The 23,427-nt window shown below is 42.2% G+C and overlaps 1 protein-coding gene across 3 annotated transcripts in view; it reads left to right on the top strand.

Annotated features, from left to right (window-relative positions):
• The first annotated feature begins 4,745 nt into the window (after positions 1–4,745).
• tafa4b (TAFA chemokine like family member 4b) overlaps positions 4,746–23,427 on the top strand; it is a 41,015-nt gene continuing 22,333 nt past the window's right edge. The window contains exons 1-2 of one of the 3 annotated variants that reach the window (XM_047806813.1): positions 4,746–4,917; positions 5,108–5,317. Coding sequence is in view for 2 of the 3 variants with exons in the window: in XM_027155802.2 (XP_027011603.2) it covers positions 19,006–19,014 (9 nt within the window). In the remaining variant the exon portion in view is untranslated. Of the gene's footprint in view, positions 4,918–5,107; positions 5,318–18,789; positions 19,015–23,427 lie in introns of those variants that run through there. The other 2 variants (XM_027155802.2, XM_047806819.1) reach the window with 2 other exon arrangements.

The following is a 23,427-nucleotide window of genomic DNA, read 5'->3' as shown; positions in this document are numbered from 1 at the left end:
TTTAAAAAAAGTCAGAGAGATAAATAACTGTGCTGACTTGTAGGGTTTGACTGGACTCTGTGTTTTGTTTTGGATATATAGAGTGTATACTGGATTATTCTCAGGATAGTAGATTTATATATTTAGCAGAAAACTCTTGTATCTTTTTACTGACATATAAATGCTGGTGATTGTAGACTCTAAAGCTCTTAAGAGGAACCCATTTCAAACTTGATAAAAGATTAAATTATGAATGTAAATCTCCATCCTCTATCCCCCCCCCACACACATGAACACACACATCTCTGTTTAGTTTGTATTGGAGTGTGTTTAAAATGAAGGAATATATTTGTACTGGAAATGTTATTCAGGGTGCCATTACTTTTAAGCCCATGACAAATCTCCTACAGTGTTGATACGATGATGTATTACACCTCAGTACAAGAACTTTTTATTATTTTATTGTTTTTGAATCATTTTCCACTCAATAATTCACGAAAAGTGTTTTAATTGAACATTTGTTTTGTTGCCAAGCCTAAATATTACATATGTAAAATCTATTATTAAAATGTCTTTTCTCATGAAGTAGTTCTTATAAATTAATGACTAAATCTCCCCAAGCAGGATTTTTTTGCTGTTATTGATGTCCCTCTGCATGCTGCCAGGATGAGACATGATCATGATGCTGCTTTTCGGTGCTGAACTGAATAAAAGCTGCCTCTTGTTTTATTGCACAAATCAGTCAAAAAGTGTACGTCAGTCTTTTCCCCCCTCTCTGTGGCCTAAATGAACCGCTCAGCATCACTTTTATCCACTTTCCTCTGCCTGCGTATCAATATTAGAAGACATGAAGAAAAGATTTCTGGCTGATGTGAAGCTCGCTGCTGATTTGGCTTCTTTTAGTTTATTTTTTTCCCCCTCCCTCCATCATCCTTTATCCATCTCATGCCTTTTTTGCCTTTCTATTTATGCAGTAATATACGTTATCCTTGGTGTATTTATCCACGCCTTCATCTAATCTCATTTCATAAAGAGAGGAATATCCGTAGGCGCCGTGCAGAAATAAAGCGGCTCATCCCACGGGCTCGTCTTACAGAACCACCGAGTGAAGAAAACGTCTGCTTTTCAGAGGTGAAATGTGGGAATATTGATTTGAGATGGACAAATTAAATCTTCCTTGGGGTTTGTTATCTGTTCTGTGACCTGTAATTAATTATCAACACTAAAGGCTTTCTTTCATCCTCTTCACCTTAAAGAAAGCACGGTTCCATGACGTGACGATCGCAGATCATCGACACTATAGGCTGTTTGTTTCACTCACTCTGGATGAGAGTGTTACAACTCACCAGGAAGTGGTGTTACAACTCAATCTCAACTCACATGTGTGATCACGGAGACTCAATTTTAGTAGCAGAAATCAGAACTGGAATTATTTACAGAACGCCAAGCCCTAACCAACCAGCTAAAATTCTTTGTGAGCTTTTTTGTGATCCTTTACCCCCAGCATCCAGCACACTTTAGTGATTTTTTTCCCAGCTGTAAAACACTAAAGATGGTCATTTACTGTATAAGATTATTCACAGTAGTTGAAATCACAGCCCACAAATTGTTTTCGTATGAACTTGTTCGGCTGGACACTTCAATCGAGTTGGTTTAATTTAAATCTCAAGAACTGAACAACAGCAATGCCGACAAGTCAATAATATTTCAGTGAACTCATGAGTGTGCTGCTGCTGTCTGTGGTGCTGAAACAAGCCCCGTGTCCGTGCAGGGTAAGACACGCTGCGTTCAATCTAAGCAGATTGTTAGATATATATAACATTAGATCCGTGCTGAAAGAGTAACCTAAAGCAGATCTTTAATCTCTGAGCACTGATCAAAGTATTTGGCTTGTAAGAAGGTGTTTAGTAAAACAGCTCAGATACGCAGCCATTAAATCTAATCTAGTGTATCAGTCTCGACACTCTGCCATCAAACGGGGTGGCCTTGGGTATTATGGGACATATGGTAATACGGGACATGCAAATCATTGGCCTTGAATTACAAAGCAGTGCTTAATTGTTCTTCCAGGAAGGACACGCATCATATAGGACACCATGGAGCTGAGCTCAGGGAGCGAATATGAATCCTACACGTCCATGTACAAACGAGAGTCACACGGCCCAGTCCCACCGTGTTTGCATATTGAATAAGAAGACATGGATTTCTGGATTATATTAAGTCAAAAAGAAAGGGTGGATCCAGCAGCATATAGATCTTATAGTAACACTGCAATTCTACATCAGTAAAAATAAAAAATAAACAAGTAATTGTAAATAAAATATATACCTCTGCAGCGTTGAACTTAATAAGTGGCTTTCTGACATTGTGCCTCCTACTATAGCTGAGGTCCTGTCGTACCACAACACAGCGTGCATTTATTCAGGTTTATTACATCCTTATGGCCTGGATAAATCATATGCAGTAGCTATGTTACTTTTCATTTTATATGTGCTGGTTTTTATCCACAAAATGGCTGCCTTAAATAAATATACAGTCTAGAGTAAAGTGTAATAAGCCCACAAAACAGAAATGCAAATGAACCCTGACCAATCAGGAGTGCTTGTGAATAAAAATTTGTCTTTCACAGAAGCGGACCGATACTTAAAGGTCCCTGCAATATACTTTATGGCTTTTTCCAGTTCAGCAGCACATGACCCAATCTTTTAGTGCACATGTAACTCTGCACCTCGTGCACTTTACACTTCTTGTCTAAATATTTTGTGCCTATCGCCACTCCGTCATGCGATATTCAAACCCGACTCTCCCACAGTACGGACCAGATGAAACGTGAAATTGGACAACGTGTTTTGGCCTTGGAAAAACAAGTCGTTAAAAAAAAAGTGAAAGAGCATCGCAAGGTTGTTTGTGGTTAATATTTTATAAGCCATGCCTTAAACGTCTGGCCTGAAAAAAGATATTCAGTCGGGGGGAAAGTAATAGCGCTGCAATATAGGTGGCCATATCAGGGTTTTTGAAAAAGAGTTCATTGCAGAACAATTTTCCTCTTGCATTGAGAAGGATCTTCAGTCTTAAATCAGGAACGTTAGAGGAGTGTGTTTGGATGTTTAAGTGACTGAAACAGTGTCTTATTGTAGCTTAATAAACGATCATTTCTCTCTAAATTTAGCTATTTAGATTTGATGTAGATACCCTCAGAACTGTCCAGTTAGGGCAGTAAATCATTGGGTGTACCCATGGTACGAGCACAGGAAGTGACGTTTATAAGGTGGTGCGCCACTAGGATTTTGGTGGATGGATCTATTAAAAAAAGAGAGAACAATTTCTAAAAATGTCGAAAGAACCATCTATTAAGACCCCAGAGACCAGCGGAATTTTTAGCAGATGATTCTTTTTAAAGATTTGAATCATCTTTATGTTCTCTGCCATTGTTCTGCACCCTTTAGGTCTCTGTAGTGCAGTCATTAAATTTACTTCATTCAGATGTTGACATCGGTCCCATGTGATTGAACTGAGTTACATTAATAGAGTTAATGTAGTTCATTTTAATTGAACACGGTAATAGTTATTTTTATTTGTACATCCAGCATGATTGGATGGCGTATTTTTAAAATGTATTAGAATCAAGAGTAAGTTGATAAATCTGACTGACTACAGATGGATTTTTAATTTAGGAAGAACTTGATGATTGGCCCCATACAATAAATGCCACTTCTTACACAACAACAAAACTAATATCAATAATGTTTATTGGTGTTTGAAACTGAGAAAAAGATATAAAGCTTTAATGTCTCTTATAAAAGTTGATTTATTTGCACTGTTGTACACAAAAGTGTAAATGAGCTCTGATCATTAGTGAGTGCTGTTACACTGAAGGGGTCTCTGTTTGCAACAGACCTGAGAATTCCATCTCCAACACGCCCAAATCAATTAATTACCTAATTAAGTGGTATTGTTAAATTGACTCAGGTTAGAGAAGAGAAAACACAAGCTGGGATCTGCATGATGTTCTCTCCAGGACCTGGGATGGGAAATCGAAGGTTCTTCTGTGGCCTATTTGGGTAAGTATGCAGATATTATTAATATTAGCCTAATACTTGTGATATTTATTACATATTTATAACACTAGCTTGTGGATATGAGGTTAGGAGCGCCCTTGTATTTAGCACACAGTGGAGTGGTGTGTAGTCCAGAGTGCGTTTTGGGACGTGGTGCCTGTCAATCAAAGTCTGATCTAAAATTGACACCTGTGATGGAAAAACGCACGGAGCTTTTTTGAGTTGTGATTGATTATCGATATCATAATCTTCATCATCGTCATATTCATTTCTGACATGACACAAACGTCTCACCGAACGCAGCGCGAGACTGTAACGAGATGTAACTAAAAAAATCGATCGCTCGAGCTCCGTTTCGTGCACGGTTAAAAACTCTATCACATACCGAGAGAGGGAGAGACAGAGAGAGAGACTGAGAAAGAGATGGAGAGAGAGAGAGGGGGAGAGGGAGAGACAGAGAGAGACTGAGAAAGAGATGGAGAGAGAGAGAGAGAGAGAGAGAGAGAGAGAAAGAGCACATATGTCACTCTGACTGATGATGACAAAATGTCTGACCCCCGGGGTTTTTAACGGCCTTTCTGTCTTTCTTTCTGTCTTTCTTTCTAACACCCGTTCACATCAGCGCCTCGAAAGCCATGACATCACTACTCGCAGCGAGTTGGAAATAAATAAATAAATAAAATATCGCTGGGTGGGGGGTGGGGGGACGCGGCGCACGTGCGCGGAGCAGACTTCACTCGGTGGAGTTCGCAAAATTCAAATCCAGTTCGAATCGATCGCGAGACGCTGCGCTGCTTCACCGCCGGAGCTGCTCGCGCTCGACCCGCACCGCACGAGGCGCCCGTTAAGACTCACGGACTCGACCGGAGACGTTCCTAGGGTCATTTATTAACTGTTATTATTATTATCACTATTATTATTATTATGATGATGTAGTTTTAAATGTCCTGTACGGATTTAACTGCCCCGTTTCTCACATATATCTTTTTTTTTTGTAAACGGAGACGTTTCTTTTTCATCCTGACGGTTTTTTGAAGGCGTGTTTCCTGTTTTATCCTTGTGTTCAACAGCGGTCAGATTTTAAAAGGAAGAAAATAAAGAATAAAGCTAAAAGAGGACAAAAACACGGAGCGCGTGACCACCTCCGCCGCCTCTTTTCCCTGCTCGGGCGCAGTTTTGGCCGCGATGGACCGGCGGCTCCCGTTAATCAGGAGCGAAGGGGAAAGTGCACGAGCTCACCGGAAACGAGCGAGAATGCAACTGCTCAACTAGACAAGGCGGTAAGTCTGGTGATTTTATTTGTACAAATTTGGTGTAAAAGTGTTGAAGCGACTTTATATCCCCAGGAAACATTCCGTATCTGTCCGTTTATCACACCGTAAATGACACGGAAACTTTAAACGCGTAAAGATGAAGGTCCGTTTCACGGGATCTGTTGTGTACCGAACACACGAATGTTCACGTTAGAAGATTTCGTTCTAGTTTGTCTCGAACAGTTCTAGTGGAGCTTACCGGGCAGATCGTGCGCGCACTCACGGTTTGCGCTTTTATGACGCTCGCGCGCCACTTCTTTCGCCTCAAATCTGGTCCTCGCGCTCTCTTTCGAACGGAGCGCGCGTGTTGGGATGTGCGGTAAATCCAAAGAGCCGATTATATATAAAACAGTGAAAAAAGTATTTAATAAAGTAATGAGATGAAATGCATTTGACATGAGTCGGTAACCTGTCGTTCATATTAATCACCCGTTTTAATAATCTCTCTCTCTCTCTCTCTCTCTCTCTCTCTCTCTCTCTCTCTCTCTCTCTCTCTCTCTCTCTCTCTCCTTCTGGATGGTCTTATAGATTAATAGTGCGCAACGATGATGTAAGGTTCACGTTACTAACAAATCAGTTATTTATTATTATTATTATTATTATTATTATTATTATTATTATTATTATTACTATTATTATTTTATACGTTTTATTACACACACACACACACACACACACACACACACACACACACACACACACACACACACACACACACTTACTTTAATATTCTACCATACAGTCATAATTACATACATGATGTGAGTGTGATGTGAATTGTGTAGGGTAGTTGTGCGCGCTCACACACACACACACACACACACACACACACACACACACACACACACACACACACACACACACACACACTTGCTCCCTAGTGGCCTTTGTGGGACAGAACAGGCCTGCTGCATGTTAATTGGTGCAGTAATGAGATCATGACCATGGCGTGTTGGAACTGTCTACGTTGACCAGCGTGCCTCGCTCCCTGCCCTTATCTGTTCTCTGTCACTGTGAATATCATGAAAAGCGGGATTCATTATTTTTGCATGAAAACTCGTAAGACACCCACACCATGCATGATGTGTGAACAGAACTCGCTTCTCGTTAAGAATTGTGCAGTTTGACCTGCAGATTAGACTTGGCTCTCGGTATACACACAGTCTTGTCTTTCATGGGGGCCTTGTGTGATGCTTTGCTGTTCCTCTGGTGAGAGCAGCAGAGACAAAAGAAGAGAAAGACAGAGAGAAGGGGATTGAGCTCTCTTCTTTACTCATCCGGAGGTGCAGCGTCTCTCGTTCAGATTCCTTTCACTGCGTTTCATCTCGTCTTTATCTCATTTTCTTTTCTTTTCTTTTCTTTTCTTTTCTTTTCTTTTCTTTTCTTTTCTTTTCTTTTTATGTGCAAGGCTGAATTACTGGTTAACAGAATATGAGGAGACCAGGTTGGTTGCTGTGGGTTGTTTTCTGACAGAGTGCGGTCTCGGGGTGGAATGTGTTCCCTGTGGGCTCTTTGCTTTTCACCTAGCACATGAGAGTGAGGCAGAGATTCTGGATCACACAGCAGAGGTTGAAATGCTGTCATCTTCAACTTCTCATCTCATCTTTTTCATTGTTCTATCTCCTCTCCGCTCGCTCCGGTCTCAGATTAAACCCGCTGCTGTTCGATTGCTACCTCTGTTTCATTCACTCTCTCTTCCTCTCTCTCTCTCTCTCTCTCTCTCTCTCTCTCTCTCTCTCTCTCTCTCTCTGTACGAATCGGTGATGTTTCTCTTGCACAGTTTAATTGATCCCGAACCCTACTTTGTATCAGAGACAGTCATGAATGCTTTATTCCGCCTGGGCCTCCTTTCCTGCCATTCACTGAGATTTTGCCTGATTGACAGCCCATGACTCGGCTTCACAGCTCTCCCAAAAAGCTTATTGACCGATTTGACTAAAGGATATGAGAAAAACATGTGAATCACATTATAAGGGGTTTGGAGAGCACTCGCCAGTGTATGATGTTTATGCATTCAGATTAAGAACAAGCACATTTTGGGAAAACCAGTACATTGAAATTCATGTTCAAGTTACATTACTATTCTAGGAAAAGTGAGCTTATGAAATGGACATTACTTATTTACTTATTTATTTATTTTGTGTAAGTGTATATGCTGTGTCTCAAAAACTGTACCATACATTCAGTGCTGCTTCTTATAGAGAAGTAATGTCTCAGATTGAACAGCAGTTTTGCACAAAATAGAAATGACGCAGGGCCACTGAATGTCTCCACAATTAAAGAGTTCCCCTTCTCCTGTCCTACACAGTCAGAGCACTGAGCAGTTTAGCACTTTCCCTGTTTTAACATGCTAAACACATCATCTAATTAATTAATATATCATGACCTTCATTAGATGAGTCAGAGGATGATGTAGGGTGCAGAGTATAAGGCACACAGGATGCAGACCTCACAAATGTATTTTATGACATATACAGTGTCGGGTGTGGTGTGTGTGGGCCAGTGTACTGTATAGTGTGTGTTGGGTGTAGATCAGAGTGTAGTGTGTAACATGTAGTGTGTGTTGGTCAGAGTGTAATGTGTAACGTATAGTGTGTGTTAGTCAGAGTGTAGTGTGTTATGTATAGTGTGTGGGTCAGAGTGTAGTGTGTAATGTATAGTGTGTGGGTCAGGGTGTAGTGTGTAATGTATAGTGTGTGGGGCAGGGTGTAGTGTGTAATGTACAGTGTGTGGGTCAGAGTGTAGTGTGTTATGTATAGTGTGTGGGTCAGAGTGTAGTGTGTAATGTATAGTGTGTGGGTCAGGGTGTAGTGTGTAATGTACAGTGTGTGGGTCAGAGTGTAGTGTGTAATGTATAGTGTGTGGGTCAGAGTGTAATGTGTAATGTATAGTGTGTGTTAGTCAGGGTGTAGTGTAGTGTGTTATGTATAGTGTGTGGGTCAGAGTGTAGTGTGTAATGTATAGTGTGTGGGTCAGGGTGTAGTGTGTAATGTACAGTTTGTGGGTCAGATTGTAATGTGTTATGTATAGTGTGTGGGTCAGGGTGTAGTGTGTAATGTACAGTTTGTGGGTCAGAGTGTAGTGTGTAATGTATAGTGTGTGGGTCAGAGTGTAGTGTGTAATATAAAGTGTGTGTGGGTCAGAGTGTGGTGTGTAATGTATAGTGTGTGGGTCAGGGTGTAGTGTGTAATGTACAGTTTGTGGGTCAGATTGTAGTGTGTTATGTATAGTGTGTGGGTCAGGGTGTAGTGTGTAATGTACAGTTTGTGGGTCAGAGTGTAGTGTGTAATGTATAGTGTGTGGGTCAGGGTGTAGTGTGTAATGTACAGTGTGTGGGTCAGAGTGTAGTGTGTAATGTATAGTGTGTGGGTCAGAGTGTAGTGTGTAATATAAAGTGTGTGTGGGTCAGAGTGTGGTGTGTAATGTATAGTGTGTGGGTCAGGGTGTAGTGTGTAATGTACAGTGTGTGGGTCAGGGTGTAGTGTGTAATGTACTGTGTGTGGGTCAGGGTGTAGTTTGTAATGTATAGTGTGTGGGTCAGAGTGTAGTGAGTAATATATAGTGTGTGGGTCAGAGTATAGTGTGTAATGTATAGTTTGTGGGTCAGAATATAGTGTGTGGGTCAGGGTGTAGTGTGTAATGTATAGTGTGTGGGACAGAGTATAGTGTGTGGGACAGAGTATAGTGTGGTGGTCAGGGTGTAGTGTGTAATGTATAGTGTGTGGGTCAGGGTGTAGTGTGTGGGTCAGGGTGTAGTGTGTAATGTATAGTGTGTGGGTCAGAGTGTAGTGTGTAATGTATAGTGTGTGGGTCAGGGTGTAGTGTGTGGGTCAGGGTGTAGTGAGTAATGTATAGTGTGTGGGTCAGAGTGTAGTGTGTAATGTATAGTATGTGGGTCAGAGTATAGTGTGTGGGTCAGAGTATAGTGTGTGGGTCAGAGTGTAGTGTATGGGTCAGGGTGTAGTGTGTGGTTCAGAGTGTAGTGTGTGGGTCAGAGTATAGTGTGTAATGTATAGTATGTGGGTCAGAGTGTAGTGTGTGGGTCAGGGTGTAGTGTGTGGGTCAGAGTATAGTGTGTGAGTCAGAGTGTAGTGTGTAATGTATAGTATGTGGGTCAGAGTGTAGTGTGTGGGTCAGAGTGTAGTGTGTAATGTATAGTATGTGGGTCAGGGTGTAGTGTGTGGGTCAGGGTGTAGTGTGTGGTTCAGAGTGTAGTGTGTAATGTATAGTATGTGGGTCAGGGTGTAGTGTGGGGGTCAGGGTGTAGTGTGTGGGTCAGAGTATAGTGTGTGGGTCAGAGTGTAGTGTGTAATGTATAGTATGTGGGTCAGAGTGTAGTGTGTGGGTCAGAGTGTAGTGTATGGGTCAGGGTGTAGTGTGTAATGTATAGTATGTGGGTCAGGGTGTAGTGTGTGGGTCAGGGTGTAGTGTGTGGGTCAGGGTGTAGTGTGTGGGTCAGAGTATAGTGTGTGGGTCAGAGTGTAGTGTGTAATGTATAGTATGTGGGTCAGAGTGTAGTGTGTGGGTCAGAGTGTAGTGTATGGGTCAGGGTGTAGTGTGTAATGTATAGTATGTGGGTCAGGGTGTAGTGTGTGGGTCAGGGTGTAGTGTGTGGTTCAGAGTGTAGTGTGTAATGTATAGTATGTGGGTCAGGGTGTAGTGTGTGGGTCAGAGTATAGTGTGTGGGTCAGAGTGTAGTGTGTAATGTATAGTATGTGGGTCAGAGTGTAGTGTGTGGGTCAGAGTGTAGTGTATGGGTCAGGGTGTAGTGTGTAATGTATAGTATGTGGGTCAGGGTGTAGTGTGTGGGTCAGGGTGTAGTGTGTGGGTCAGAGTGTAGTGTGTGGGTCAGAGTGTAGTGTGTGGGTCAGAGTGTAGTGTGTAATGTATAGTATGTGGGTCAGAGTGTAGTGTCTGGGTCAGAGTATAGTGTGTGGGTCAGAGTGTAGTGTGTAATGTATAGTATGTGGGTCAGAGTGTAGTGTGTGGGTCAGAGTGTAGTGTATGGGTCAGGGTGTAGTGTGTGGGTCAGAGTGTAGTGTGTAATGTATAGTATGTGGGTCAGGGTGTAGTGTGTGGGTCAGAGTGTAGTGTGTAATGTATAGTATGTGGGTCAGGGTGTAGTGTGTGGGTCAGAGTGTAGTGTATGGGTCAGGGTGTAGTGTGTGGGTCAGAGTGTAGTGTGTAATGTATAGTATGTGGGTCAGGGTGTTCATTATTAAGTTTACACTGATTGATGAGCTCTAATTAAGGATTTGACAAACAGTGTTGTATAAAGTAGTAGAAAGCAATACTTGAGTAAAAGTACAAGTACCGTACTAGAAAAAGACTTCGGTAGAAGTGAAAGTTACCTTTTAGAATATTACTCAAGTAAAAGTCTTAAAGTATCTGATATTTACTGTACTTAAGTATCAAAAGTCATTTTCTGATATTTAATGTACTTAAATATTTGAAGTAAAAAGTAAAATTTCAGTGATTTCCGGTGGACATAAGAGCAGGGGCCGTTCTAGGGTTTCATCTTTGGGGGTTTTAGCCCTCAGTGAGAATTTAAAACAAGAAGAGTTTTATATTATATATTATATGACTACATAGAAAGCCAAAAGTTATGGTATTATTAAATGGCAAAAGTGGACAAGTGGACAGTTCATGTATGTGTGCATTCTCTACAAACAGTGTGTCCAATGAATGACGTCATTAATAAAAAAAATATTCACAGGACAAAGACCAAATCAGTAATGTTATTTTTATTTAGTATTGATATTGCATTAATATTTTGTTTGTCCTATCAACTCTGGTAATAAGAATAGTGACATTTCACTGCTTTTGGTTGCTTTTGGTTGCCGCCGTTATAGATAAATGCCTCCAGCTCTGACCGCGCGTGCACGCTGCGCGTACCTGTGCTTCTCCGTAGAGCGTGCGGAGCTGCGTAATGCAATCTCCCTTATTGCAGTCGCACACATTTCTTCTGATTTTATTTTGTAGTAACGAGTAACGAAGACGCTTAGTGGAAATATAACGGAGTAAAAGTTTATCTAAGTTAAGTTAAAGAGTTAAAATACATTTTATCTCGGAAATGTAGTGGATGAAAAGTGAAAGTTGACATAAATTTAAATAGCGAAGTAAAGTACAGATACGTGACATTTCTACTTAAGTACGGTAACAAAGTATTTGTACTCCATTACATTACAACACTGTTGACAAATAACTGATGAAAGAGAGCTGTGCAGTGATTATGGAACCACTGGAGCAGGTCCTGGTACTGGAGTGTGTAAGGTGCAGTTTAGTGTGTGACCGGTGTAGCAGTACATAAGGAAAGCTAAGGCAAATCATTTTGGCTGGGTGTTTTAAGTTATGGGGAGTTTTGTGGCAAGGCATCATATTTTTCTCCAATCAGACCGATTCATATTACATTAGAAAATGCACGATTGAGTCATATACACTACACATCACAAGTCATGTCTGCTTATTTTAAATGTAACTTAGGGTCTATTCATTTCCATACAGTATTTTATCTTTGATAAGAGCAGGAACATTTCATCAGTGTTGACCTGGAGGCTCTCAAGGAATAACACTCTTAGGTGATGTCTGCAAATTTAGCCTATAGTACAAGTGTAGTAAACTGTTGACTCTGTAATAGACTCAGTCACTTTAACCCAATCACGCTGTCTCTGTGTAGCTTCAGGATAAGGAGAATTTGCTCTACTCTTTTATTAAACAGCTTACTGCTTAAATAAGTGCAGCAATCAGTAGAAACTGAAGGTCAAAGTGAACTAGCTTAGTGGTAATCTGATAAAATTTCGACAACTGGCAGTTAAAGGTCAAACTTGTGTTACAGATTGTGTAAGTTGTGTTGTAGTCAGTAGCGTTGCTGCATCACAGCTTTCTCCAGTTCTAACCAAGTTTTTGCCAACGTACTGCTGGTAGCTGGATTGACTACACTAAATTGCCCCTAGCAGCGAGTGAGAATGTGTGTGATAACCTCTGATGAACTTCCCTGCGTCCATTGCGTATTCCCACCTTGCTCCCGGTATTCCCAGGACAGGCTCTGGATCCACTACGGCTTTGACCAGGATTAATGCTGCTTTCTACTGCTAATGCTCTCTCCAGAGATCTCTTGGTTCCTCTAGCCGACGAAAAACATGTTTGTATTTGGATTGGAAATTTTATTGATGACCCTAGGGATAAAAATAAGTGTGTATAGTATGACTCCATACAGGGTGTATCCTGCCTCGATGCCCGATGACGCCTGAGATACAGGCTCCCCGTGACCCGAGGTAGTTCGGATAAGCGGTAGAAAATGAGTGAGTGAGTGAGGGAGTGTATAGTATGTGTGTGTCTGTGACTCTGTGTGTGTGTGTGTGTGTGTGTGTGTGTGTGTGTGTGAAATGACTCCAATTATTTTATCATTTGTTTCAGTACATCAAAATGCAAAGAAAGTGTAGTCTCGATGTATCGCCATGCTTGCTGTTGGCTGATCAAATAACCTACAACGAGAGAGAAAGTCATTGCGCTTATAGTTCACATAATGATGTGAAGGAAAGAGTTATTTGGATTGCGTGAGTGTGTGTGTGTGTGTGTGTGCTAAAGACGGAGAGACCTGCGCGATCTTTAACAAGCAGCAGTCTGCTGTTTATTGTCCTTGAAATGGTGTGTGTGTGTGTGTGTGTTAGAGAGAGAGAAATTGCAAGAGATTTGCCATCATGTGAGTGTGTTGTGCACATGTATGCTGTTGTCAATTTGTACAGTTATACATGTGTGTGATTCAGTGTGTTTAAGTGTGTGTATTAGCGAGGGGGTGGTGAGGTTGAGTTTGAGCATAAGAAGCCCGTAGCTGTGAAGGAACAGCGAGTCACACTCCTGAGGCTCACAGACAAACTAATTCACTTATTGACAGCTCCTGCATGTCTCAGTGACTTTGTAAAATGAACAATTGATCAGACTTTCTCTCTTTCGCTCCACTTATCCATCTCTCTCCTTCTCTCTCTTTCTCCCTCGTTCACCTTTCGGCCTCTCGATCTGCACGCCCGGCACGTTCCGTCATTAATATAATTACAGAGCGGTGTGTGGCTGGCGGGTCGTTAGTGACCGTGGAGTGCGAAATAATTGGTGTGTTTTGACCCAGACGGCCACGTCGGCATCGGTGAGCAGAGCCTAGGAGGACGATGAGCACGGACGCTCACGGCTTTGACACTTTCCTAGAAGAAGCGGGGTGGCAGAAATGCAAGTGGAGAGAAAGAAAGAAAGAAAGAAAGAAAGAGAGAGTGAGAAAGAGAGAAGGAGAGAGAGAGAGACACGGCCTTAATAGAACTCGAGAGCAACCCTTGACGAGCTCGAACCGATCCCTCGCCACGGCTCTCACTGAAAATCAAAGGCGCCTGAGTGTGATGTTTGTTTGTTTTCCATTAATCATCATTTGAACCCAAAGTGTGATTAAGGCACTTTGTTTTTCATGGACAGTGAAGCAGAGAGGTGTGTCTTTTTCAAACCAAGCACATTGATTACATCACTAGTCATTAATCTGATCTCTGTAGATGTTTCACTTACACCTGATCAGCTAGCAGAAACAAATTATAATTACACACACACACACACACACACACACACACACACACACACACACACACACACACACACACACACACACACACACGCACATAACACCAAAGACTATGTAGGAACAATAAATAGGCTATACAGACGATATAACAACGTGTGTGTGTGTGTGTGTGTGTGTGTGACAGTGTGTGACTGCTTTAGGCCTGATGTCTGGATGTGTTTCCCCACAGCAACTCGAATTACTGCATTTTGTCTGTGCATAAATTAGGAATCACATTTGGTTAGCAGCGTAAAACCCAATGAAGCTGTGTCTTTGTAGTCTTTATTTATTTATTTGGCTAGAAAATATAATTGGAGGTGTATATGGACCTTTTTAATACAGTAGGATGTTTTTATGTTTTTACACACAGTTAAACAAAACGTTTTTGTATTTTGCACATTATGACTAGGATTTTTTTTAGCACTTAATTCATTCCAACATGTGATTCCTAAACGATTCATTCATTTTCACAAGTGATTCTTACAAATGATTCATTTAACACTTAATTTATTCCAACATGTGATTCCTAAACGATTCATTCCTTTTCACAAGCGATTCTTACAAATGATTCATTTAACACTTAATTTATTCCATGTGATTCCTAAACGATTCATTCGTTTTCACAAGTGATTCTTACAAATTATTTTTTTAACACCAAATTTATTCCAACATGTGATTCCTAAACGATTCATTCCTTTTCACAAGCGATTCTTACAAATGCTACATACATACTGTACATACACACAATTTATTTATTTCCACATACGATTCTTTATACACCAATCATTTATCTGTGATTGTTGAATATTGTCGCACATTAATTCTAGTCAGAAATTTTCTGATCTGATTTTTCTTGTATGAATAATTCCCATGGTTCATATTTGATTCAGATATTGTACACACAAGCACATGGGAGACCCTTATGCCCCATATGTGAAAACCCTAAAAATCTGTCAATATTACAGTCAGACACTGATACAGACTACTAGATTCTTTTATGCTGGTTTAGTTGACCAGTCGTGTTAGATGAGCGATCTTTAAAAAACTAATAAGACATAAACCTAAATCTGTAAAGTACTTCAGTGAAGAAACAGTAATGTTCTGTTTATTTCTGTAATTGCCATCGGTGCACAAGCCCGGCTCTCTTTCCCTTTGTGAACGTGTTGGTGATGTTGGTGCAATCTGTCACTGAGGTAGACTATCCACAGGAGCCTGATACTCCACCTGAGGGTCACCCATGAGCGATGAAACTTTTGGCACCCGAGCTGACCTAACACACGCTGGCGATCTTCCCGGGGTGAGACTCGGCCAATTGCGCCTCACGTAAGTGAGCTTTGGACGAGCTCTCGGTCACAGGGCTCCAGGCGCGCAGCTTTGTTTTGTGACTCATACAAAAAGTCATATAAAATATAATTATTCTGCACACAGGCCAAGAGGGCACTCGTAACGTCTGAGGGCGAAAAGACGGAAGCTTGAGTGCCCTTGTGGTCTATTTATGTGTGTTTCTGATGAAGGCGACGAAATAGGATGAGGAAGGCTGTTTTTCTTTTTTAAACGAGTTGGTGAATACAGAGCTTCTCTCTGCTTCTTCAAAACGGTAAGAAGTACAGAGTCATGACAATCCCCTGGAGTTGAGACGGAAGAATGGAGGAAATTAATTAGATTCATTGCACATATTTCAATACAGGTCTACTGTGCTAACATAATTATTTATCCATTCACCTTGAGTAAGAGCTCAAACACAGTAATACCTCAGAACAACAAGAGCAGTCGAGTAGGTCAGAGTAAAACCTCCCTGTCACTGCAGTTATCCTGTGTCCGCTGTAGCCGCCGATTCCTGTTCAAACCAGACACCGGTGTGGTCTTCTGCAACATCCTGTTCAACCTTCGACACCTCATTTGTAAAGAGTCATTATTTGCGTCGCTGTAGCCTTCCTGTCGTCTCGAACGAGCCTGGCGGTTTATCATCAGTAAGACGGTTCCACAAACAGCTGCTTATGTGTTCAAATCTCAGGAGATTTCTGAAATGCTCAAACCAACATCCAAGCCAAAAGGTCACAGTTTTCCACCATTAAGTTAAGATCTTAATCTGTGTCTTCATGGCTTTATGCATCACGCCGCTGCCACGTCATCGTCCAATTAGATATGAACTACAAGAACGAGCAGCCGTACAAATGATGTGAGCGTTTGTGTGGAGGAAATGTACAAGAAGGTAGGACAGAAAGAGGTGAAATCACTGAGCCTATGATTCTCTCACTAGTTTCATTAGAGGCTTGCTGTAGGTGTGTTGTGATGTGTAAATGAGCTGACGCAGGTCTGACAAAGCAGAGTGAAAAGTCTCCTCCATGTGACGAGGCTCTCTCTCTCTGACACACACACACACAGACAGACACAGTTTGCAGGCGATAGTGCATTGATGTTGTTTATTGGTTAATGACTCCAGAGGTCTCATGGAGCATTTCATATGCACAACAGCTCAGTGTACTCAGAAATCAATCTTACTTTGTGGTTATAAGCTTGTGTTTGACTTTCATCCCTCCAGCGTTGAGGGAAGGTGATGGATGAGGCTCGAGCTGGACTGAACATCTGATGGGTTTGTGGCAATCCACGGGGTTTAGGAGCCCAAGTCTGAGCTGTATTAGTGCACAGCAAGGTCGACATGGTCGGTAAATGGGGTTGTAAAGCCTCAGGACTGTGTGTGTGTGTGTGTGTGTGTGTGTGTGTGTGTGTGTGTGTGTGTGTGTGTGTGTGGCTGTGTCGGGATTCGTAATAGTGCTGATATAGCTGCTGGGAAGAGAAGTTTATTAGCCTGTTAGTGCTAGTGTCTCAGTCTGCTCATAAAGAAACAGCAACCCAGAGCTCACACACTCACTTGCATACACACACACACACACACACACACACACACACACACACACACACACAGAACTAATAGAATGGCGGAGCGTGAAAAAGAGGAAAAATTGAACACGTTACAGATCATTGTTTTGTATCCTCTGATGTGGAACGTGTGATATTTGCAAACGGTGTGTATTAATAAGCTAAATAAAAAAGTTTGAACTGTGGAGGGCAACAACCATGACAAACCACCAGGGGGCACTGCAACACACACACACACACACACACACACACACACACACATACACACACATATACAAACACACATACACACACACACACACACACACACACACACACACACACAGACACATTCAAGAAAAGGGTTTTACTCATATTGCAACCTTCCAGCAAACAAGGTCATTGTACAAACATATACACAAATAATAAAGGGACATGTCACATGCTGTAAAAAAATAGAGATAGGAAAGTGTGTGTGTATGTGTGTGTGTGTGTGTGTGTGTGTGTTTGTGTTTGTCCCGGCTTTCTGGAGATGCTCTTAAGTGCACTCTCACAAACACACACATGACACAACACAACACAAATACAACACCAGGTGGTTTTATTTCCTTTCTCTGCTACAAAAGCAGGCCATGAGGAGACACCGGATCTTAAGGACAGAGACGGTGGTCCCAGCAACAGGGCACCGAACGGCACTTTAAGTGCAGAGACGATCAATTCTTCGGTAACGTTAGCTTCCGTCCTCTTCCTCACAAAGTCAACGGAAAAAGTCGAGCTCAGGTAATGGGCTCGGGTAAATCCGTACTCTGGAGTGTGTCGGGAAATGTTTCTGTTCTGGACCTATGAGGTAATTGTGTGTGTGAACGTATGTCACAGGTGTTTCCCTGTAGGGTTTTTCCTCATCGCTCTCACTCCGCTGCTGCTTTAACCCCACACTTACACCGTCAGCAAGCTTTCTGCCTTTCTTTTTTTTCTTCTTCATGCCGCCAGAGATGCTCACTGCTGGTTGTTTGGAGACCTGATATGTGAAGGTACTTAGGGTGTTTTCACACCTAGTTCGTTTGAGCCCTCCAAACGCGCTCGGAGCGGTTCAGTGTGTATATGTGAACAAACCATGTGATGTGAGACCCCTTAAAAGGACCCAGAAGCGAACCGTACTCAGACCACCTCCGGAGGTCATTTGTGGTTCTATTTGTGTGTGACATGTGAAAGCAATGAGGTCCCGGTCCGCTTTGCGTTTCGTTTCGCCAAATGTCCCTGGAGGTTTGCCATACCTGCAGCCGTGTTCTGTCACCGTGTCTGCTGAAAACACAAAACTTTTCGCCATGGCAGGTCATGGAGTCGTGTGGTCTTATGAAGAAAGCTGTGCACTTTGGATATTTGGAAAGAGGATGGCATTAAATGCCAACTATTCTCAACACATAAAAACATAAAAGTATTTCTTCTGTTTTCTCAAAAAACTGAAGGAAAGGGTGTACAACAGAACAGCACTACAATGTCACGTAAAATACCCAAAATCCATTGCTGCACAGAATTCTGGGTTCTGAGTTCTTATGAAGTGGATGTGTGAACACAAAAGGGTCTGAGATCACTTCAATACTAAAGAGGACCAAAAAGAGAACTGGGTTCTCTTTTGAGTCCATTATATTGTGAACACCAAACGGACCGAGGTCACATTTGGCTAGTTCCTTTTCTGGTTCTCTTTAAGTGAACTGGGTTTGGTTCTTTTAAAACGAACTATATGTGAAAACACCCTTAATCATTTTTTTTAACATAGTCTAAAACTTATAAAACATATCATTAAAAATCGAAAACCAAACAAACTTACAGCGGAACCACGACACGTCGAACTCCTCTGTCCAGAAAACGTCAGAAAAGTTACAGCTTTACCTTTGACTGTTACACTCACACTGGAGACTCCTTCCAAAAATGCTGAAAAAAAAAAAACACACCTTCTCTTCTGACCAATCAGAATCGAGGCTCTGTATCGACACGTGGTACTGCTTTTACTTCAGACTTCTGCAGGGGAAACTAAGCGTGAAGTGAAACGATCCGTTTTGCACTTCGGCGCAATCCAAGTGAAAAACTCATCATCTCCACTCCGGGATCATAACATCACGAAAACTTTACCGTCAGTGCCGTGAGGAAAACAACCCCAAACCGACACGTATATATCAAAAGAAATCAAAACTGTCAAACAATGGAGTTAGTGAGTATTCCGAGGATGTTCTGGCTATGAATGTGGCTGTAAAAAGTGAAAAAGTAGTAAACTTTATTAAAAAAAAAAAAAAAAAACACTTTTGAGAAAATAGGAAGTGACTGAAATAGTCAATCATCCGTCGGCAAATATTCAGCCGGTTACTGGTACACAGGGAAATCCGATTTGCCGGGAGTGTAGGGGGTAAAATTGCTCGCTTATCATGAGGCGTAGCGGGGAAGAGCGAGGGAAGAGGCGCTCATATGCATACACACAGCTGATACACACACGGAGCGGCCGCTGTGATGGACTGCCGTATCTGCGTCCTGACACACATTTAGACATTCATATTCAGGAAAATGAGATAAATATCCCACAATCTCGGACCTCCTGTTGAAATATTGTGCATTTCCACAGACCAGTGTGATGTGTTTGAATTTTTATTTCCTTTTCTGGCTCTGCTCATTCTTTTTGCGTTCCCTCCGAGACGGGGACGTGTTTCTGTGCCGTTTGAGCTTTGCTGCATGAAATGGTGCACCGCAGATCCCTTCTTGTGTGTGTGTGTGTGTGTGTGTGTGTGTGTGTGTGTGTGTGTGTGTGTGTGTTGTTCCAGTGAGGTGAGTGGAAGGCACTGCAGGAGGTTAATGGTTTTTTGGCACATCGTTCTTCAGGTGAACATGCAGCGACACCATACACACACACACACACACACACACGTAAACACACACACGTAAACACACACACACACACACACACACACACACACACACACACACACACACACACACACACACACACACGTTGACATGGCACCTCATTTTTATCACAGTAATGCAGCTTAAAACTCATTTTCTGTTCCACAAATGTTTAAATAACAATAAAACACACTGCGTATCAATTTTGCAAAAGAGCCCCTTTTTAAAACAGCATTTTTCGCTGAAGTATGCAAAATATCCTGCGGCAGGACTGCGTTATATAATGCAGCCATGAGAACATAGTTTTTAAGGTAAAAGAAACATGAATTACATCCTAGGACTGTGAAATTAGGACTAACAATGAATCTGTAAATAATGATTAACAACTACGACTGTGAGCTCTGTGTTTCTTTTTAACAGTGAATAACTTCTCAGACGTTAGCAAACATTTCGAATATTTTAGTTAATATATCGTCTTTATGTCAGGTTTGACAGAAGAACTCTCGCTTGCTGTTGTGTGAGAGGTGTGTGAGTTTGTGTGTGAGAGCTGTGTGAGGGTGTGTGTGAAGGTGTGTGAGTTTGTGTGTGAGGGTGTGTGAGTTTGTGTGTGAGGGTGTGTGAGTTTGTGTGTGAGAGGTGTGTGAGTGTGTGAGAGGTGTGTGAGGGTGTGTGAGTTTGTGTGTGAGAGGTGTGTGAGGGTGTGTGTGAAGGTGTGTGAGTTGGTGTGTGAGGGTGTGTGAGTTGGTGTGTGAGGGTGTGTGAGTTTGTGTGTGAGAGGTGTGTGAGAGGTGTGTGAGGGTGTGTGAGTTTGTGTGTGAGGGTGTGTGAGTTTGTGTGTGAGGGTGTGTGAGTTTGTGTGTGAGGGCGTGTGAGCTTGTGTGTAAAAGGTGTGTGTGTGTGTGAGGGGTGTGTGTGAGTGTGTGAGGGGTGTGTGTGTGTGTGTGTGTGTGTGTGTGTGTGTGAGGGGTGTGTGTGAGTGTGTGAGGGGTGTGTGTGTGTGTGTGTGTGTGTGTGTGTGTGTGTGTGTGTGTGTGTGTGAGGGGTGTTTGTGAATGTGTGTGTGAGTCTGTATGTGAGGTGTTTGTAAGGATGTGTGAAATTGCGTGTGTGTGTGTGTGTGAGGGCGTGTGAATTTGTGTGTGTGTATGTTTGTCTTGAACAGACACGTCCCACACACTGTCAAGCACAACAAGGCACAAATAGACTGGCAGTAATAAGCCTTACCTGCTTGTTAGCCCTGCCTCCTCTCTGCCTCCTCTCCGCCCACAGCTGACACTTGGCCACGCCCCCTCCATCACACACGTGCTCTCCAGATCGTCGTCACTTTTTAGAGACAGCAGCACAAAGCAGTGCCACAATGAACCGTACTGCGTTTTCGGCTGAACATTTTCACTCTGCTGACCGATTGTAGGCGATTTGTTGAGGATGAACAGATGAAGCAGAAAGTGTTGATAACTGATGAACATGCAGGACGATTGTCACAGACAAAACACAGGCCCTTTGTTGTGTACGTGAGAGATGAAAATTCTCTCTTATTGGCCGGAAATCACATGTTTGGATCCAGACGATGTCACTTGTGGCCTTACTCTGTCTTAGCTGTCAGTCAAAGCTCAATTGGCTGGGTTCACGTGTCTAATAATAATAATAATAATAATAATAATAATAATAATAATAATAATAATAATAATAGCTGTTTGTTCCATCCACTGAATCCAAAAGGTTTATTCTCTTTAGTCTGATGTCTGTTAGGTTGGATATCTGGATGTCTAGAGATGTTTTAGGATGGAACGAAGTTCTGTCTGGGAAAATCAGTCATTCTGCACTACACTGATTATTTCTCTTGGGAAATAAAAGTTAATGCAATCTGTTGTAGTCGGACCTTCGGAAAAAACAACAAAAAAACGACTCGCTAAAATTTACAGCATCATGACAAAAGTGTTTACACACAATAGATATAAAGGTGTGGGAATTTAGATAGTAATAAGTGCAGTTGGGGTGTGTGTGTGTGTGTGTGAGTGTGAGTGAGTGTGTGTGAGTGTCTGTGTGTATGTGTGTGTGTGTGAGTGTCTGTGTGTATGTGTGTGTGAGTGTCTGTGTGTATGTGTGTGTGAGTGTCTGTGTGTATGTGTGTGTGAGTGTGTGTGAGTGTCTGTGTGTGTGTGTGTGTGTGTATGTGTGTGTGTGTGAGTGTCTGTGTGTATGTGTGTGTGAGTGTCTGTGTGTATGTGTGTGTGAGTGTCTGTGTGTGTGTGTGTGTGTGTGTGTGTGTGTGTGTATGTGTGTGTGTGTGTGTGTGTGTGTGTGTGTGTGTGTGTGTGTGTGTGTGTGTGAACATAAAAATCAAAGCAACATCCTCCAAAGCTCTTAATCCACATGGCTTCACAGTTCACCGTGAACTTCTCTCCTCCGCATGAACCTTCACAATAATACACCATATAAATACACAAAGAGAGAGAGAGAGAGTGTGTGTGTGTGTTTGTCTATGTGTGTGTTTGTATGTGTGTTTGCATTTGTGTGTGTTTGCGTTTGTGTGTTCTTTCGCTCCTTCTCATTTTCTACAGCACAAACATGTGGTTTCCCAGTTAGATCTGAATCAGATGTGTTGGGAGGAAGTAACAGAAGGAGACGTGAGAGATGTGGCAGGAGCACGACCCCTACTTTATCACACTCAACAGCTTTGTTGTGTGTGTGTGTGTGTGTGTGTGTGTGTGTGTTCATTCCTGTTCCTGTATCCCTCTGCTTTAATGAACGTGTCAGAATACAAAGGTGATAAAAATGTGAAGGGTGAAGCTGCCTGTGTAAAGAGATTGGGGTTGCAATGGGAAATGTGCCACACACGCCAGGTTGCACACACACACACACACACACACACACACACACACACACACACACACACACACACACACACACACACACAGACACGGTCATCATTACTCTTGTGTGTAAAGACACTGAAGTGTAATCACTGTAACATATGTACAGGACACTGGATTTTTTTTATTTTTATTATAATACTCACTGAAGCCACAAGGGGGCAGAAGCGAGCACCACGTCCACTCACACACTCCTTGTTTGACTCAGGGCTCCTCTGAGGGCTGGAGTAATCATCTCATTAAAATAACCGTCATCTGAATACATAACACATGCTGATATTTATAGTTTTACTGTATGATATTTACAGACATCTTTCTGACACGTGAGAGATTTTCACAGCAGTTGTATTAATTAGAGCTTTGTTCACGCATGGAGGTGTGAGGAGGAGCAGGAGAGACACCTGTGTGTGTGTGTGTGTGTGTGTGTGTGTGTGTGTGTGTGTGTGTGTGTGTTGTGAGAACTACATATAGGGAAAAAGGAATAGAATCATTATGTACTTCTTTATGTGTTATTTCTGATTCAACCCTAACCACAGGCATGGAAGCGAAGGATTCAACACACGCACGCACGCACGCACGCACGCACGCACGCACGCACGCACACACGCACGCACACACGCACGCACGCACACACGCACGCGCACACACACCTCAGAAGATGAACTATAAACACAAGCACTTCAGCTGGAGAAGGGTATACTGTATGTGTGTCCTCCTTTCTGTACATAAAGTGGTGTGTGTGTGTGTGCGTTTTGAACTAAAGCCCTCAGGGCAGATGTCTCTGAAGGTGTCCTTTACCTCTTTTCTTTTTCTCTCCTCCCCTCTATCACTTTTTTCTTGCCTTCCGATCTCTCTCT

The sequence above is a fragment of the Tachysurus fulvidraco genome, chromosome 2 (genome assembly GCF_022655615.1).
Source record: "Tachysurus fulvidraco isolate hzauxx_2018 chromosome 2, HZAU_PFXX_2.0, whole genome shotgun sequence".
In the NCBI taxonomy this organism is placed as follows: domain Eukaryota; kingdom Metazoa; phylum Chordata; class Actinopteri; order Siluriformes; family Bagridae; genus Tachysurus; species Tachysurus fulvidraco.
The sequence above is the reverse complement of the archived record's forward strand: the minus strand, read 5'-3'. Positions and strand labels throughout refer to the sequence as shown.